Here is a 16,872-nt window from a genome sequence, read left to right on the forward strand (position 1 = left end):
TGGGTTTTATTTTATTTTATTATTTTTCATGAGTATTATTATTATAGTATTTTATTATTCTTATTGCTAGTATTACATTTTATTTTACTTTAGTTACTAAATCATTCTAATCTCAACCCATGAGTTTTACCTTTTTTTTTCTGATTCTCCTCCCCATCCCACTGTGAGGTGAGGGAGTAAGTAAGCAGCTATGTGGTGCCTAGTTGCTGTTTGGGCTTAAACCACAACAGCTGTCTAGGGATGGTATGATGTAGCTGGCAAGGGAAGGAGCAAATCCTCTTTAAACCTTATTCATTCACTAATCGTTTAATATTTTGGATTCAGTCTTGGCTGCATCAGAGTAATGGACAGGGACAAGTAAGAGGGGCTTCAGAGATGATCGCAAAATGATGAAGGATTCATTTATAAAAGAAGAAAACGGTTCACCTCTGAAAGGACTAAATTTGCTGCACCTGGAACTAACTCAGATTATCAATACTGAGGAATTACCAAAGTAATTAGAAATGAAATAATTCCAGAATAAATGACATTTCAGTAGATCAAGAGAGACTGCTAATAAATAAGGTTAGTTGGACTGGTGAGTATTTGAGTTTAGACGATGGTTATACACAGCATACAGAAAGGTTCTCTTGGGAACAACTGACAGGATTTAGACAGATTTTTCTATTTCTAACTCTACAATTGCTTGACCTCCACGTAAGACAGTTTTTTCTAAGTGCTGATGGAATTAAATGTTGCCATGTATCAAAGACTTTGATGCTAATGGTAGGCCTTGATCGTGTCAGGTGCTTAGGCATTCATAATACCCATTCAAATGGGCTCTTATAAATCAAGCTTTTCATGACCTTCAGGCTTTCCTCTTCATCAAAATACTTCCCCTGACTTTACCTTGAAGCATCACCAGGGACTGCCTTAGGCGGCAGTTTTCTCTCATGGTGTCTTTCAGCTTCCTCTTGAGACTTTTTATTTTGGCACACAGTTCTACCTTGGATAGTTGAAATAAAGGCTCTTCATCATCACTGCTACTTTCACTGTACAGAAAGTTGCTTCCTGAATACGGTTCTCTCTGAAAAAAAACCCAAACCACCGTGCTATCTAGAGCAACAACAACATAAAATTAAAGCATTAAAACTAACATGAAAATATCTGGCTAAATCAGAATATTCTCTTTGTACACAGAATGTATAAACAGTCAGTGCATTTTAATAATAGCTGTTACCATTCCTATTGAAGTTAAAAATGAATGTCAGTGTAATACGTAACTGTTAGGTACTTCTCTCTGTTCTCCATTCACTGATTTTCTAAGGTAATGTCTTTTAGAACTGTTAACTTCACTAAAAAAAAAGTCATGCTTCCCTAAACAAATACATTTCAGTTTGCTTTTGCTTAATACATTAAAATTGCTGAAGATGAGATGTTTACCTGTTTGTTAATTAAAGATGTTTCAAGTTGACTCAGGATGTTGGCAGGAGCAGATGCCTGCAATGATTTATTTCTTTTTATATGCTTCATCATCTTCCCCTGTAAACAAGAGCATAATAGTGCCTTTCCATTCCTATAAAGCCTTTCATTACAGTATCTCATAGTACACCATAAACTTTTATTCACTGTGCGCTTGACATTCTTGGTTAGTATTTTTGCAAAATATGTTTGTAACTTTTTGTTAAGATTTATGTTTTCTTTCCCTACATTTTGTCACTACAGATCTCAGCACAATGCAAAGCTCAGAAAACCTGGTTCCTTCCCTTTCTTAGGCAGTGGTCAGATTTCTGTCTTATGGGAGAAAATGTAATGTAGCTACAGAGCATCCAAGTCTTGAATAACACTTTTCTCTTTAAATAGCAAAGGACAAAATCTATTGGCCTAATTATTCTAACAGGTTATTGTGCTGAGGTACCATGTGAAGAATAGTAAAGGTATTCCTACCTTTCTTATACATATTTTGTGTATTATAGTGTGAAGAATCAATAGTTACAGTCTGTTTCATTCCATTTTGGACCTACCAATATCAGGCATGTAAAGAGAGAAACTCACCTGTTCTTTATCCAGGTCACTGTCCTCACTTTCTGAGAATATCATTTCTATCCTCTTCCTCTTGCCTTTTCCAAGGACTTGTATTTTTGTAATTTCATCTGCTCGTAATATCTTTTGCATCATTTGCACCAGCTCTTGGGGGTCGTCTTGAAGTGATGGAAAAAAAAGGCCAAAGCACAGAAAAACAGGTAGCAATACCTTAAAACTAGATTAAAATTTCATATCAGACAAATGCTCTGGAACTGCACTCACCACTCATGTACACAATTTTCACCAGGTGTTTTTCTGTCTTTCTTTTTCCCACAGGCCAGTTTACTAGCACGTGCTCATTTGGTTTCAGAAGTCTTTCTAGTTCACTGTCATCACTGGGAAGGTCCTGTATCCATGAAGTCTCTCCAATTTGCAGTGAATTATCATTTACAAAATCAAACAGTGTGAATTTTTTCATTTTTAAGTGGTTGTCTTGTCACACAGACACTGCCTGCAGGACTTCATAGGAAAAATAGCTGTTACTGTGTCATGCCACAGGAATGTTACAAGAATACTTCAAAAAGCCCCAAACAACCCTTCTATTCCTGGATATTGGTAATTACCTTGCATGAAATATCCTGGACAAGGAGGTGAAAACTAGCCAAGCAGCATATGTCCCCTGAAAGATGGGAGATGGTCTGCTCAATACATGTACATCAGACAGTTGCCTCCAAAACTATGCACAGAAAACAGCTTTCACTCACAGAGCCCTTGCTTCCATATTACTACCACGCCTAATCTATCTCCTGGCTGGGATGTCTACTACTACTACATTTGCCCCAACAAATGTTTTCAGTCCAGCATCTGACTAAAAGACACAGATGTGATAAAAACTTTCCCTAGAACAAAAGAAAGTACTAGCGATACATGTTATTAAGAGGGATGTATGACTTCCAGGGCTGTAGTAATCACCTCACAGGCAGCAAGATGTACAATTGCAGTCACTGAAAACCAACCCAGAACAACCCAGGACAACTTGACTAAGTGAGGGATGATACATTCTGGCAGTGGAAAACTTGACGTACAAAAGAAATGACAGGCTGAGGACTGGAAGAGAGCTGGGCTGCTTCATGAAGAATAACAGCAACAAGGAGACTCCAAACCGAAGTATACAGCTAAATCCTTTGCTTACATAAAACAATATTTTTAAAGCAAAAGACTATTTCTGGGATTTTTAAAACACTGAAGTTCTACACTGGGAGAAGGAAACAAGTCAGACTTTGTGTTTTATTTTTCTAATTAAGCTGATATGCCTTATATGGAAGTCTGAAACGTAACGTACATTATTAAACTCTACTGGAAATGTAACCAGTTAATTTAAGTGTTTCCATTATACTCAGAGAAGATATTTTCTACTTTAAAATTATTAAATCAGATAAACCCAATAAATAGAAAATCTGGTTTTGTCAAACCTTGATCTTCTTTCCAAAACACATATATGGCTTAGCTTGTCAGTTCACAGAGCTAAAGTACTTTTACAGAGCTGAAAACTCATGAATTTCCAGATGTGACAGCGTGATTTGAGATTTACTTGGCCTCAGTCAGTCAGAAACAAATCTAGTGCTTCATGCAGAGGTTGTCAAAAAGGTAACTCAGAGGTAGGAAAGGAGAATTACATGGGGCGATTATGTCAAAGTGAGAAAATCTGGCTGCGGTGCTCCAAGAAGCAACGTCAATTCATTTGCAGAAGCCCAGCTCACAATTATTCACTATGTCTGTGCAACACCTCAACAGAGCTGGCTTTTCACGCAGGGGTGAACTTTTTAATTTGTGAAAAACAGCTGTGCTCTTGTCAATGAATTTAGTGATACAATGAGGCAAGCAGCATAAGAAATTGCAATTAAAAAGAGTATTAAATCATGCTTTTACATGGAATGTGTTGACTGTGATAGCAGTAGGATTGTTAAGTACTGCCCTGCTGAAGAAGGAGACTGTGTTTTCAAGAATTCACATTAATTTTCTTTAAAGAGAGTTAGAAAGACCAGGAAACATCCATGCCATGCAAATTCTGGAGAGGAAGCAGCCTGACTATCTATGCCTAACATGAATCACTGGAGGCCTCGTTCTACCACCGATCCATGCCGAGTGGATTCTCATACCAGAGACAGGGATCGTTCAAATGAATAAATATTGAGAATCACCGGAGGCCTCGTTCTGCCACCGATCCATGCCGAGTGGATTCTCATACCAGAGACAGGGATCGTTCAAATGAATAAATATTGAGACAAAGCAGAACCCAAAGGAAGAAAGTTTCAGCACTGACCTCACTAGGGATAGGTGAGATCCAAAATGAAATGGGATGTTTGCGTGAACAACAATGTACCAGATGTAAAACAGCTGGTGTATGCAATCAGATTGGGCATCAGTATTATTCCTTCTTTTTCAAAAGAAGTTAGCTTAACATTTCTCATCTGGCACAAAAATGTTAACTTCTACCTCTGATCAACCCAGCACAGCAATCCCCGTCACCCAGTTCTTCAATTCTCAAATGAAATACTTTGAGCTTTTCCCTCCTTGGCAGTTGTGAGCTACTTCATTACCTTCCTAAAAGCCCACAGAAGATCAACAGAATTGCAGCAAAGTTAGAGCTGCCAGTATGCTAAGACTGACTGATTGACTGACTTCTGTCTTTTTTTTAATGTTTCCCCATAGTCCTCTAACAGCCTGTATGTTGTCTCTCATTTTATATTGAGACAGATATTCTCCGAGCCATGGGACAGCCTTGTGGTCTGCGTTTGTACAGGGTTTGCAAGCCAGCCCAGGATTTCCAGGTACACACTGAATACACAGGCTGTTCATAGCATGGAGGGTAAGTGATGATTTCCCACAGCACTGGGGCTATTCAAATACACAGTGCTGTCCGAGCACAGCAGTAGCAAGTCCAACAGCTTTTGGAAGGTATTAAGACTTGCATCCATGTTATACAGCTTAATTAAGTCAATGGACATGTAGACTTACAGACATCTGGAGCCCACAACAACAGCCTGGTGCCACTAGTAGACACTGTGAAGGCCACAGCCAGCAAAACCCCTTGCACAGTCTTTACAGCAGATAAACACCTGGATCCACAAAAATCCATGCAGCCACTCAAAGCTAGGGACAATTTCTACCATGGTCATGGCAGGACTTGGAGCTCAGCAATTTATCTACATCATCTATAAAGATCTTTTGAGCTGTCAAGATTCTTGCCTGTGAGGCAATGAGGAAATGGAACAGTAAAACACTTACTGGAAGAGAAGTCCTGCAGTGTTTTCTCACCCTGTTCTCCTACTGGAGTCAATGTAAAGCCTGCCTGAGTCAAGACTGCTGCAGATGCCTCCCTCCAAAACGTTTTATGTGCCAAAACAGATCAAAGGCAAAGTATACTGTATCATCAGGAAAAAAAATAAATCTTGGGAAGTGGGATTAATCTTACCAAACTTTTACTGCCTTAAAAATGAGAGGTTGTCTAGCCACATTTGGCTTAGTCACTGCTGAAAGACAGGTGATTCATCTCACCCTAAGACAGCAGATGACTTACTGTCTGGGAGAGCCTATTTCTCTCCACAGACTATTCAGTGACTATACAGGTGTAGGTATGTCTCCTGATTCTATCAGCTGGCTTGATCCAACCCATCCTATATTAGCTTTTTCTATTTTTTAATAGATTTTGAATAGTAGGATAGATTCCAGTAGACCTTCTGCTATAGGGAGCCAAAAGGATGGAGTATGAAGCCTGCTGAAGTGTATCTGGTTCTCTGTTTTAAATCTTTCTAACACAGTTCTGCAAGTCATCAAGTAAGATTTCTGACACTGAGTGCTTTGTTCAGTGGTTTAATTGGAAGATATATAATCGTTCACAGACGTTATCCTGTGTGGAGCTACTAACCACAAAGACAGAATTATATGACCTTTGAAAGCCACTTATGTTTTGCAAGTTACTTAATTCTGCTATATTCTCCATTTGAAAACACTGGCTACTTATTTGAGAAGTACTGAAATGCAATTTTATGATTTTTCACTGTTCTAAGACACAAGGCTGTCTTTACATTTTCTAAAAGCAGGTAATTTGTAGAAGGGGATAAAAAAAAACAGGAAGGAGCCATTTAATTTTAAAGCTCTGCCGAGGAAACATTAATTGGACTCCTAATTTTTACAAACATGTTAACACCTCACATTCTGCACAGATGCTACAAATTCTGCACACTTATTGTTACTAAGCAACCCAAAAAGCCAGAACAACAACAAAAAAAACCCCCAAACCACAGAAGTCATTTAAAGACGTATCTCACCCTTTGACTGATGTAGTCTGTTCCATTCAGCCAGTGAGCTGGCAGATGGCATGCTGAGATCATTATTTCTCTTTCCTTTCAGTAAACGCAGTGTAAAGTATTACAAATTTACAACATGAGATTGTAGGCCCACTCAATGGGTCTGATTCTGCCAGCTTAAAACAGGGCTTTGCCACTTATTTCAGCAAAACAAGAACCTGTGCAAACCACAGCCGTGCAACACAGATCCATAATAAAGTACTAACATGTCATATTATCTACCCTCTACGTTCAGCCTTTGATAATCCCAGTTTTCCTTCGAAAAAAATACTAAAAACCAACTTTTACTGGGCTAGAACTTCATCAACCCCACTCAAAACTATTTATTTCCAATTCAGCATAATGAGCGGTAGTTGCAGATTTGGTTTGTGTTACTTAGACTGTGGCATTTTACATTGAACTTGTCAGGACATTAAATACAATGGTGGTGTAAAACTCTTGGGCTGCACTGAAGTCTCAAAATTCCCAGTTCTTTGTAGCAAGTGTATGATGGAAAACACAACCATATTTAAGTATGTTACATGCCCTGTTGTGGGTTCATATCTTATTCCCCTGAAACCAGTGGAAGATTTACTAATGGTTTCAGTGGAATTAGGCCCTGCTAGAAGAATGCAGAAGTGTTGTTTGTGCTCGGAAGATTTACAGTGTGATATCTTAGTCATTTTATGGGAAAATATGACTTAAAAGCACATATCTGCAGCTCTCAGCTGAGAAATACAAAGTACAGATTTTCCACAATCATCAGTATTGCTCTGTTCCAAATTCAGCTGGATATCTGGGAGGGCATCTATAACTTTTCAGACTATACATGCACAGAAATGATCCCACTTGACTTCCACCGGAAGGATAGAACTACATGATATTTATTACCGATATTCAACAGCTCACTTCCTGACTGTAGATTGCTGTCCTGGTGTGACTAGCTATGAAATAATCTGAGACACTTTTCTAAGAAGTGATGTTATTCATGGTAAAGCAACACCTTCTGGCCTTATTTACACACATTTCTCATTGACTTCAAAGCCTCAGCAGCATTTACAATCCACAGGGTGAGATGCAGAGTTTGGCCCATACCTTGTCCCACATATTAAAATCTATTTGAGTGGCTCAATGAATTAATGAAGCCATTTTATTTTTCACAGTAGTGCCCTCCATGCAACCTAGCTGCATGGCAAGTTTTAGCAACCTAGAAGTTCTATAAAGTAACATTAATACCTAAATATGCCAAAGCCCTTTGTAGGACTGTGGCTTAAATCAAAAGCTTGAAGAAGTTTATTAGAAAACCTCTGTTTTTTGCATCAAACCATTAATTGTATTTATAACACTGAGTGATAGAAAAGGATGAATAGTTAATTTATTAAGCAGGTATATTTAGTAAGTCTAGAAGTACTAAACTTTTGTTCAACTAACAGTGAAACATGGCATTCATTTCAATAAATTTCAAGATAGCAACCCAGTATCATTATTGGGCTTTCAGTGCAGGATTTGGTTCTAGGTTAAGATGTTTACATTTAGGTGTCACTGGTGCACCAGGTATCTAAGTTATCACTGTAATCACTGTAGATCTAGGGATCAATTTGTCTTCCTAAACGTAGGCGTCTAGCACCACTGTCTTCTGGTATTCTGCTTGGCCTTCAGCTGCTACTCCAGAAGTGCACATCTCCCATAGGTCTTTTATCACAAGGGCCATCCCTTTGAGATGTCTCAGCCTTTAGCAACTCCAACAGTCGTAAGAGTCAAGTCCCTGTCAAACACAATTAAAGCTCCCTAGAGAGCAATTCAGCTTATTTCAAATGCTCTAGGGCTCAATTCCATTGCCTAAAAATAAATGCATGGTGCAATCTTAGATACCATAAATTATTATGCCTGACCTCCAACTGCCTCTTCTGATAGGCACATATCTCACATAGGGCCTAAACCCTCTCCCAGGCTCACGAGGGTCATTACTAATTCCAGACACCTCAAATGGCACTAAACACATATATTCAAGAAGCCCAAAAGATTGAACAGAGTTTAAATAGGAGCTTGGATACCTCACGTGCCTATAAACCACATACATTTATTTATCTGTATTTTAATACTACATTCAGTAAAAGATTCCCATAAAGATAACAATATGCCAAATAACAAGACGCAGGAAGTTATCTTAATTCTACATCACAGATTAGTACCTTTCTTAAATAGCTATTTCACAGCTGACAGATGCAAAACTAATACCCACTTCGATTTGCTTGTTCACAAAGGCGATGCTCAACAAAATGTATTAAGATACAGACCAACAAAAATCAGTTTATTTTTGAACTGGATGAGATACCCAAGCTACAGGAATTTGCATAGTCACATGAAAGCTCTTTCCATGCAGGTTAATATATCCAAATTCTTAGAAGCAGCAAGTAGCCTGGGAGGAGAAACAAGTCAGCATGGCTCTGTAGAGTCCAACACTTGGCCGTACTCATTCTGATCTGGCTTGGGTAATTCAACACAACACATCTTAACAGCTCCTAAATTATAAAGGTTAAAGACCAGCAATATATTCACTTATTTTGTCTAAAGATGTTTATGGGAAGACAACATCATTAGGGAAAGTTTGACCACATACAAATCTGTGCTGAGATGCAAAAACTGTGCACTTGCTCTACGTAACAGCCCAAACAGTCAAATACCCTTTTCCTAAAAGTCTAAAAAAATATCAGACATACTTTCCATATGCAACTAATGTATTTTCAAATTGGACTTGTTAAACCAAACACACTGATAACCTGATGTGAGAGTTCATAAGAGGATGCATTTTACTCTTTTTATAAATTGGCATAAGCTATCTTATATCTTTTGATAAGCTGTGCTGCCCCAAACATTACTATTGGTGACATTCTCTCTTCAACTCTGAGAGCACAGAAGTGAAATAGCAGCTAAGAAATTCCAGGCTTGAGCTCTGGTCAGTATTTAATAATCTAGCGGCATCTTAACTATCTCTACTCGTATGTCTTTATTGGTTGTCATAGGTGAGCGATGACAGATTAGAAGTCATGCCTGGTTAATACTCAAAGTGCCTGCTCTTTTACTCCAAAGCTCTTCCTCAGTTGCTTGCTCTGTTTTTGCAGCATGTTGCTGGGAGGGAATGAACTTGATGAACTCCAGTTTAAAAGAAATCTGTGTTAATATTAAAGGTCACAAGCTAGAACAAGAAACATACACATTGTCCTCTTACTCCAGGAAATATTACTGCAACTAAGAGTAGTCCTGCGCGCACATAGGAGAAAAGAAAGAAAGGCATCTTCCCTGCAAGGATGACAACCTCAAACCTTATTAGAGCTATTTTTTCCCCTCCTGTAAAATTAAATGTCTTTTTAGTGTATTTAGTTCTACCTAACTTTATAAAATAATGTAAGAGCTGAATGACTAGTGTTGTATACCATTCTGAAACAATCCTTAAACAACTTCCAATTATATACATAAAATACTAATGAAGTCCAATTTCCTCTGGGATGCAAGGCCACATTCAGATTGAGAACTGCCACATTAAACACTGCCAAAAATGAATACAGAGCAACTTTTAACCAAGGATAAAGGGGCATGCCACTGCTGTAATAAAATCAAAAAAAAAAAAAAAAAAAAAAAAAAGAAAAAAAAGAAAAAAAAAAAAGAAAAAAGCGCGCCGTAGGAGCTTTAGCAGTATATTTCCATTTAGGCTCCAGATCAGCCTCTCCATCTGCAAAGTCAATTTATGCCCACAGAATTCGTGCCAGTATTTTTCCAGCAACACTGTAAGCCATGAGTGCACAACTACATGGCTCATACTCCATTCAATTTACATTCAGCCTAATAAACAGAAGGAATCAAAACATGCAAGCTGTGTGAGTTGATGAACCTGCAAAATAAGGACAATTAACTCTACATATATAAAGTAGGCAGGAAGTTGTTACTCTTTCAGCTGAAGAATGTGTTGTATAAGGTTTAATCATCTGCCAGAAACTCCCACAACATCTTCTCATACATCATGCTTAAACTGCTAGGAAGCACACTGAGGACAGCACATAACCCATGAAGTAGAATACTGAGGGGGAAAGTCAATTATTTTATTGAATGAAGTTGATAATACTCAGATACTATGATATTTTCTGTATTTACTTTGCTTGCTTCTTTGTTTTTTACCATATTTACTTTGGTTCCTGTTTGATTAGAAAAAAACCCAGTATTTTGTTAAGGAGTATTAGATGATTAGAGAACCCTTCTAACCAGTTAAGTAGTCATTTAAGAGAATATTTTACTTAATTAGAATTAATCAGTAGAAGTCCTTAAAGCATTCCTACATACCCGTGAAAGGAAATGATCTTACCCTTTCACTTAATCAGCAACTCTTCTGAAATCATATCATGTATCATATCCTATTTTTATGTCCACACCACCAGATCTAGCATGTGACCTTTTTCTTTCGGCTCACTGATACAGGGAGTCTTCTAATTGCAACATGAGTCCACAAGGCCTGAATCTCTAAGAGCAGAGAGGTGCCTTTGCAGAATTGTGGACTGCCCTTGAATCCCACAGCTCACATTGGGGGAGGTCAGCATATCTCTGCAGACATGGCTTCTCCACTCAAAATACCATAACATTTTCTTCTTGTAATTTAAATTTTTCTTGTTTCATCCTAACCCATGGCACTCAGCTAGGATTTTTAGTTTCTTTTAAAAAGCATTGCTGAACCTCACATAAATTATCAAGGAGTATGCACTAGTCCATAGATGGTACTGCAATTCTGTATACAGGGCAAGGGTAAGGGAAGAAAATATCTCTGCCTTCAGCCTTGCTGCGCAAAACTGCCAAGTCAGAACAGGTTATCATGAGAGACTGTCTGAAAGAGTGTTTTAGGTCAACAGTGCCTTGTCTCCCTGCAGGAGGGCTGCTGCTGCTGCAACACATTCCCTGCTCAACTCTTCCATTAAACTGCAGAAGTTTGACATAATTTCCGTGCTGTTCCCCTCTCTCACGCAACTTGGGAAAATAGGTAAGCAACTGCATTCAAGAGTGACTGCAATCAGAGAAACATCCTCCTGTCCCTTTCCAATACAAACGTTTGCTGGTCACGTCTTTTCCGTGGAGTCTCTGAAGCAGAATTTTCCTTTTTCATCCCTCTGCCAAGTACTTATCACCACCTCCTCCGTCAGCATTGCTCAAGTAAAAGGCTGCTTCCAAGCCTGCTGCCAAAAACTTCAGCTATGCCCGTGACTTTGTCGCTGCTCTGTTTCCCTGTGATCCCCATGAAAAAAAGCATCTGCAGGATGCTACCCCCCATCTTCTCACATTTCCGCAAAAGCACGGCCACATCACAGGTACTGTGGAATGGCAACAGTATCCCTTACTTATTTCAGGGTCAATGGCTGCCGCCTTAGATTATAAAACACCTTAGGACTTAATTCAGCAACTCAACAACTTAGATCTCTTTTCTGACCTCCATTGCCATCCCATACACTCGTCACAGCTGCTCTCAAGACTTCCTTACCTTCTTCTACTTCCTCTTCTCTGAAATAGCTTCACCTCCAGGATTCTCCTTCTGAGGTCAAATCTCAGCTGAGAGGTTTTGTATTAACCTTCTCTCTTCATTCCTTTTCTCTTCTCTGTTTATCATCCTTAAGATTTATAAAAAGTTCCCTGAAAAACATTCTGTAAAGAAGCTTAGATTAAAATGTTATACATATAAAACTTCTTTTAATTTTTCTTTATTACTATTTCGTGGGAAAAAAAACCCCAACCCACATATAGTTTGCTTACTTTTAATGTGAAATATCTTCACCAGCTTAAATCTTTATTCACCATGAAATTAATATTTTAACCCCACTACCAAACCCTGTAGTATTTAACAAACACAGAGCAGTAATGAATATAAAGAAAGCCATAGCAGCAGTTTGTTATACATGCGAGACAGTTGACCCAGATGTCTGAAGCAATAGCTCTCTGAAAAATCACGCATGCCATCACTTCTTGTACTTAAACTGTACTTTCTTTTGCATTTGAAAAAAATAATTAAGCAGTTGTCATGAAATTTATCAGATCCTTTTGGCAAAATATTATCCTCAAGACACCAATGAGCTCTAAGTCTCAGAAGGGAAAAACCATAAACCTTAAACTAACAAGCTAACATTAGAGATTTGTCTGTCAAATGTTTTCTATGCTCTGTTACCCGAGAAAAAGGTGAAGATAACTGTTCCCTCTCAGTTCTCTGCAATTTATCGTGCAATTACTGCTGTGCTACATTTCTTCTACCATCCTATTCTGAAACCATAAATCAGTGCAGAACAAAAGGTGTCAAAAAGTTTCCTGCTCCTGCAATATACTACAGCAGGGCAGTGTGCTGCCAGGAGGATCACGCTGATTTGTTTCATGTTACAGTGAGGTAACATGAACCGTTTGAATAATCTCCAGGTAATCTGCATTAAAACCATTTTACTGCAGTGTACTGCGGTATTAGGAAAGATTTCAATATTGCACCACGTGATGCAACACAACCTTATCGCGTTTGTCAGTTCCTAGGCAGTGAGGGAAAGCTTTAAATCAAAGGCTGAATGTAGCAACTTTCCATTTTACAAAGTAATACAACAGACTATTTTGGCTCACCATGTTGGTGTATCACATGAAATGATACAAAATTCCCAGAATAAAATATCACAGACCCAAAAGCCAGCATATTTTTTCTTTCTTTCTTTACTTAGCCCCCCAACCTGGTATCAAGAGAATCTTTCAATGAAAATGGATTTCCCTAATATTATTGGTACAGTAAGGTGTCACAATGTTGTTAGCTCAGTGATAAACGAATTTTAGTATTCTAGAGATCATTTTTCCTGTTCTTATTTAAGCTACCACAGATGTTACTCTCTTTGTCCTTCCAGCTTGTATAATTTTGTAGTTTAATTTAACTTCACACATATGCTTTTCTATATAGTTTTATGGCAGTCATATAAAGCAGTAACATTTCAATGTTATTCCACTGTTCACACAGAGATTTTCATTATTTCTGTAGAGTTTCAGAAACATTCCTCAGCTTTATGTGCTCACATCAAGGATACACAAAAAGAGCATGAACTTTGTCTCGAATTAACCTAACTTTTTCCCTAGTAACACAAGCAAACACAATATTGCAAAATAGTACCTGGATATTTTTTCAGCACGATTTTTTTTTTTTTGTGTTTAGTAGTGTGAGGGAGTTTAGAACTACATTTTCAAAGACCTCTGAAACAGACTTTGAAAGTATGGAGTGTCATCAAAGCAACAGCCACAGAGGTAGCAATAGTGACGGAGATGAACTCTTGTTATTATCTGCATTAGCAACGTGCACATGCTGGGATTTTTATGCTCTATGCGATGCATCAGCTCCGGCAAGGCCGTAACGAAAGGCACAGGAGATGCCATCTGCTGCAGCGCGTTGCAGTTTTACTGCAGGACGAGGGGTATATACACGGTATCGCCCTGCAACAGCTTTTCGCTGCAGCAAAACCCTGCGCCAGCCAACTTCTCCGCGGCTTTCGTGTAGGAAACGTCTCGGCGAGTGTGCAAATCGCACGCCGCCCGGTACAGAAGCTTTAACGCATAACCCAGATGCAAGCGGGCGCTGGCTCTTTCGGTCAGCGGCCGCCTAAATCCCAGCATCAGAAACACGGGTCAGCACGACACGAGGACCCTAATCACCTCGTCAGGATGCACCTTATTAACGTTTCCCAACCCCTTCCCCCCCCCCCCCGCCCGCGACAGCTTTGCCACGAAACCGGCCGCGCTCAGTGCCCCGCGTCCCAGCTCCACCTGCCCGGGAGACCGCCACAGACACCCCCCCCCCCCCGCCCCCGTTCCCCCTACCAAGGCACACAGACCTGCACGGGCCCCCACCGGTCGCTGCCCTTCGCCGCGGCGGGGGGGGCAGCCCCTCTCTTCCCCCCTCCCGGGGGTCCGCGGCCTGCGCGGGGAAGCCAACCCCGTACCTCGCGGCAGCCATTTTCCACCTCCCTCCTCAGCAGCTCCGGCGCGTGATGTCACCGGCCGCCCCGGCCAAGGCCCCGCTGTGGCGGCGGCGGCGGCGGGCTGCGCCGCGCTCCGTCCTCCCTCACGGCGGCGGCGGCGGCACCACCGCTACCGCTGCTGCTGCTGCTGCTGCTGCTGCTACCACCACCTCCACCACCACCACCACCACCTCCTCCTCCTCCTCCTCCTCCTCCTCCTCCTTCTTCTTCTTCTTCTTCTCCTCCTTCTTCCTCCTCCTCCTCCTCCTCCTCGCCCCGCCCCGCCGGTGCCCGCGGGCGCCCAGCCCGCCGCGCTCCCCGGCCCTGGCTGCCGCGCGGGCGCGGAGCGGGAAACCCCGCCGCAACCGCCGCCGCCGCCGCCGTGGCGGCTGCTGAGTCACGGCCCGAATTTCATCCCCGCTCCTCCTCCTTCTCCGCCTACCTCCTCCTCCGCCTCCTCCGCCTCCTCCTCCTCCTCCCGCCCGGCTAGCCGGTTCCAGCAGCGCGGGTGCCGGCGGCGATGCCCGCCCCGCTGCCGGGGGGAGAGGCTGCCCGGTGCTGCCCGGCCCCCCGCCGCTCGCCGCAGAGCCGCGCACGTACAGGGGCAGCCGGGCGCTTGAGCCATGATTGCGGCGGCTTTCCTGGTCCTGCTGAGACCCTACAGCATCCAGTGCGCCCTCTTCTTGCTCCTGCTGCTGCTGGGGACCATCGCTACGATTTTATTCTTCTGCTGCTGGCACCGCAGGCTCCAGAAAGGGAGGCATCCCATCAAATCCGTCTTTTCGGGTCGCTCAAGGAGCCGAGGTAAGAGATGTTCTGCTCGTCCCCGAGGGCGGAGAGGGGGTTCCCCCCGGCCCATCCCGCGATTTACTGCCGGCGGAGGGCCGCTCTTCCTCAGTTGAGCCGGGAGAAGGCTTTAAAGAAAATTCAAGCCGAGCCCAGGACTGCGGCAGCCTTGTCTCCACCCATCCCTTAGCGAAACCTCGGCCAGCGGGAGGGAAGCGAGGGGCTGGGAACCCCCCCGGTGCTCCCCGGTCTCTCAAGTGCGGCAGAACTTTATGCTCAACTTCCTCCCGATGAATTAAATATAAATGCCGGGCGGAGCTGCCGGCCGCGCCGGGAGAGCCAGACCCCCCGTCCAGGAATATGCACCAAAGGGCGAGCGATTAGATAAAACCGTTAGCCGGAGCGAAATCTTGAGGTGGAGCTGGTGGAGCCTGTGTGTCTTTCTGCTTCCCTTCCAGATGCTGTCATGAGAACTCATCACTTTCGCTCTGAGGTAATTTATTTAGCACGCAATTTCAAGGTCAGAAGTTGTTCTCTTTACCTGAGTACATATTGTTGTGGTCTTTTGTTAATGCAATCATGTAGCAAAGTTTTCATTTTGCATGAAAGACGCGTCCTCTTTCATTTCTTGGTTTTTTCCACACCAAATGTAAGCTCTTCGCTTGTGTTAACCTATCTGGCCTGCTGATTCGTGTCATTTCCAAAACAATTGGTTACTTCAAGAAAGGCTGTGCTTACTGTACGTGCCAGACCTCACTTTGTCCAAAAAGCAACCCCCACCCCAGTTATTGACTGCACTGTAAATACGTGCCGAGCTGGTAGGTTTCACGACTGCAGAGCTTCCATCTCACTTGCTTTGCCGCCAGCCCTCACCTGCACCTTGTTCCCTGCCAGGGAAGTTGCCTGCTCAGCTTGGATGCTGCCGCAGGAGATCCCAGAAGGATCCAGACTACAAGCCTGGTTGGCAGGCACCTCGTTTCATGACTCTGTATTCATAGGACAGGGGAATCAAAACTCTTTCGTGCCAGTGCCAAAAGTATAACACAAAACCCAGTCACTTCCTAGGCATTCTGAATGAGGAGCATAATTGCTGGGAAAATATGGAAAATAATATTTGGTTTAGTATCTACTTTGTTTCCATGATGCCCTGTAGAGCTCCTGTCTAGATATTTCTCTTGCCTGGTTTCCTGCTATTGATTTAAGGCATATCTTCATGCCATTGCCTGTTACTCTGGAAGCCTTGAGAGACAGTCTGGCACTAAAGTAATCTTTTGTTTTAAAATATTTGCATTTTTCCTCACCTGGTAGTGGGTAAGAAAATTACCCAATTACGAGTAATGTTTTCAAAAGTTTGCATGGGATACATTTTTGCAACCTGCTTCATACTGGCGATTAGTTTTAAACTCCCAAGTATTTTGAAATTTGTATACACTATCACAAAAAGATGACATAGGGAGTACACTATCTTTAAACCATGAAAAGTCTGGTTTTGTTGTTGACTGAACAGTGCTGCAGTAAAGCGAACAAACAAACATATCCCTCTGGAAGTCAAAAGATTTTTTCGTGACTTAGTTCCTCCAAAATGAAATACTTGGTTTCCATGTAAAATTCTCTCACTCTTGAGCCTAGGCAGAGATGACGTATAATGTGTTACACCCTTTTGAAATACGTGTCATCCTGTATGGTGACTCTTAAAAGGGAAGTTTGCAAAGTAACTGATTAATTTTTAT

At 41.6% G+C, this 16,872-nt stretch overlaps 2 protein-coding genes across 16 annotated transcripts in view; one reads left to right on the forward strand and one right to left on the reverse strand.

Annotated features, from left to right (window-relative positions):
* BEND6 (BEN domain containing 6) overlaps nucleotides 1-14,493 on the reverse strand; it is a 29,256-nt gene extending 14,763 nt beyond the window's left edge. The window contains exons 1-6 of one of the 5 annotated variants that reach the window (XM_049819536.1): nucleotides 14,339-14,493; nucleotides 11,872-12,032; nucleotides 2,287-2,523; nucleotides 2,035-2,180; nucleotides 1,423-1,521; nucleotides 889-1,066 (exon numbers count right to left, since the gene is read on the reverse strand). In XM_049819536.1, the coding sequence (XP_049675493.1) occupies nucleotides 889-1,066; nucleotides 1,423-1,521; nucleotides 2,035-2,180; nucleotides 2,287-2,482 (619 nt within the window). In that variant the 5' untranslated portion in view covers nucleotides 2,483-2,523; nucleotides 11,872-12,032; nucleotides 14,339-14,493. Of the gene's footprint in view, nucleotides 1-888; nucleotides 1,067-1,422; nucleotides 1,522-2,034; nucleotides 2,181-2,286; nucleotides 2,524-2,627; nucleotides 10,007-11,871; nucleotides 12,033-14,338 lie in introns of those variants that run through there. The other 4 variants (XM_049819535.1, XR_007508396.1, XM_049819538.1 and 1 more) reach the window with 4 other exon arrangements.
* Nucleotides 14,494-14,872: 379 nt separating this feature from the next.
* DST (dystonin) overlaps nucleotides 14,873-16,872 on the forward strand; it is a 309,801-nt gene continuing 307,801 nt past the window's right edge. For 8 of the 11 annotated variants that reach the window (XM_049819450.1, XM_049819456.1, XM_049819454.1 and 5 more), the window contains exons 1-2: nucleotides 14,873-15,160; nucleotides 15,601-15,662. In XM_049819450.1, coding sequence (XP_049675407.1) covers nucleotides 14,980-15,160; nucleotides 15,601-15,662 — 243 coding nt within the window. In that variant the 5' untranslated portion in view covers nucleotides 14,873-14,979. The remainder of the gene's footprint in view (nucleotides 15,161-15,600; nucleotides 15,663-16,872) is intronic. The other 3 variants (XM_049819452.1, XM_049819457.1, XM_049819458.1) reach the window with 1 other exon arrangement.

The sequence above is a fragment of the Accipiter gentilis genome, chromosome 16 (genome assembly GCF_929443795.1).
Source record: "Accipiter gentilis chromosome 16, bAccGen1.1, whole genome shotgun sequence".
In the NCBI taxonomy this organism is placed as follows: Eukaryota; Metazoa; Chordata; class Aves; order Accipitriformes; family Accipitridae; genus Astur; species Astur gentilis.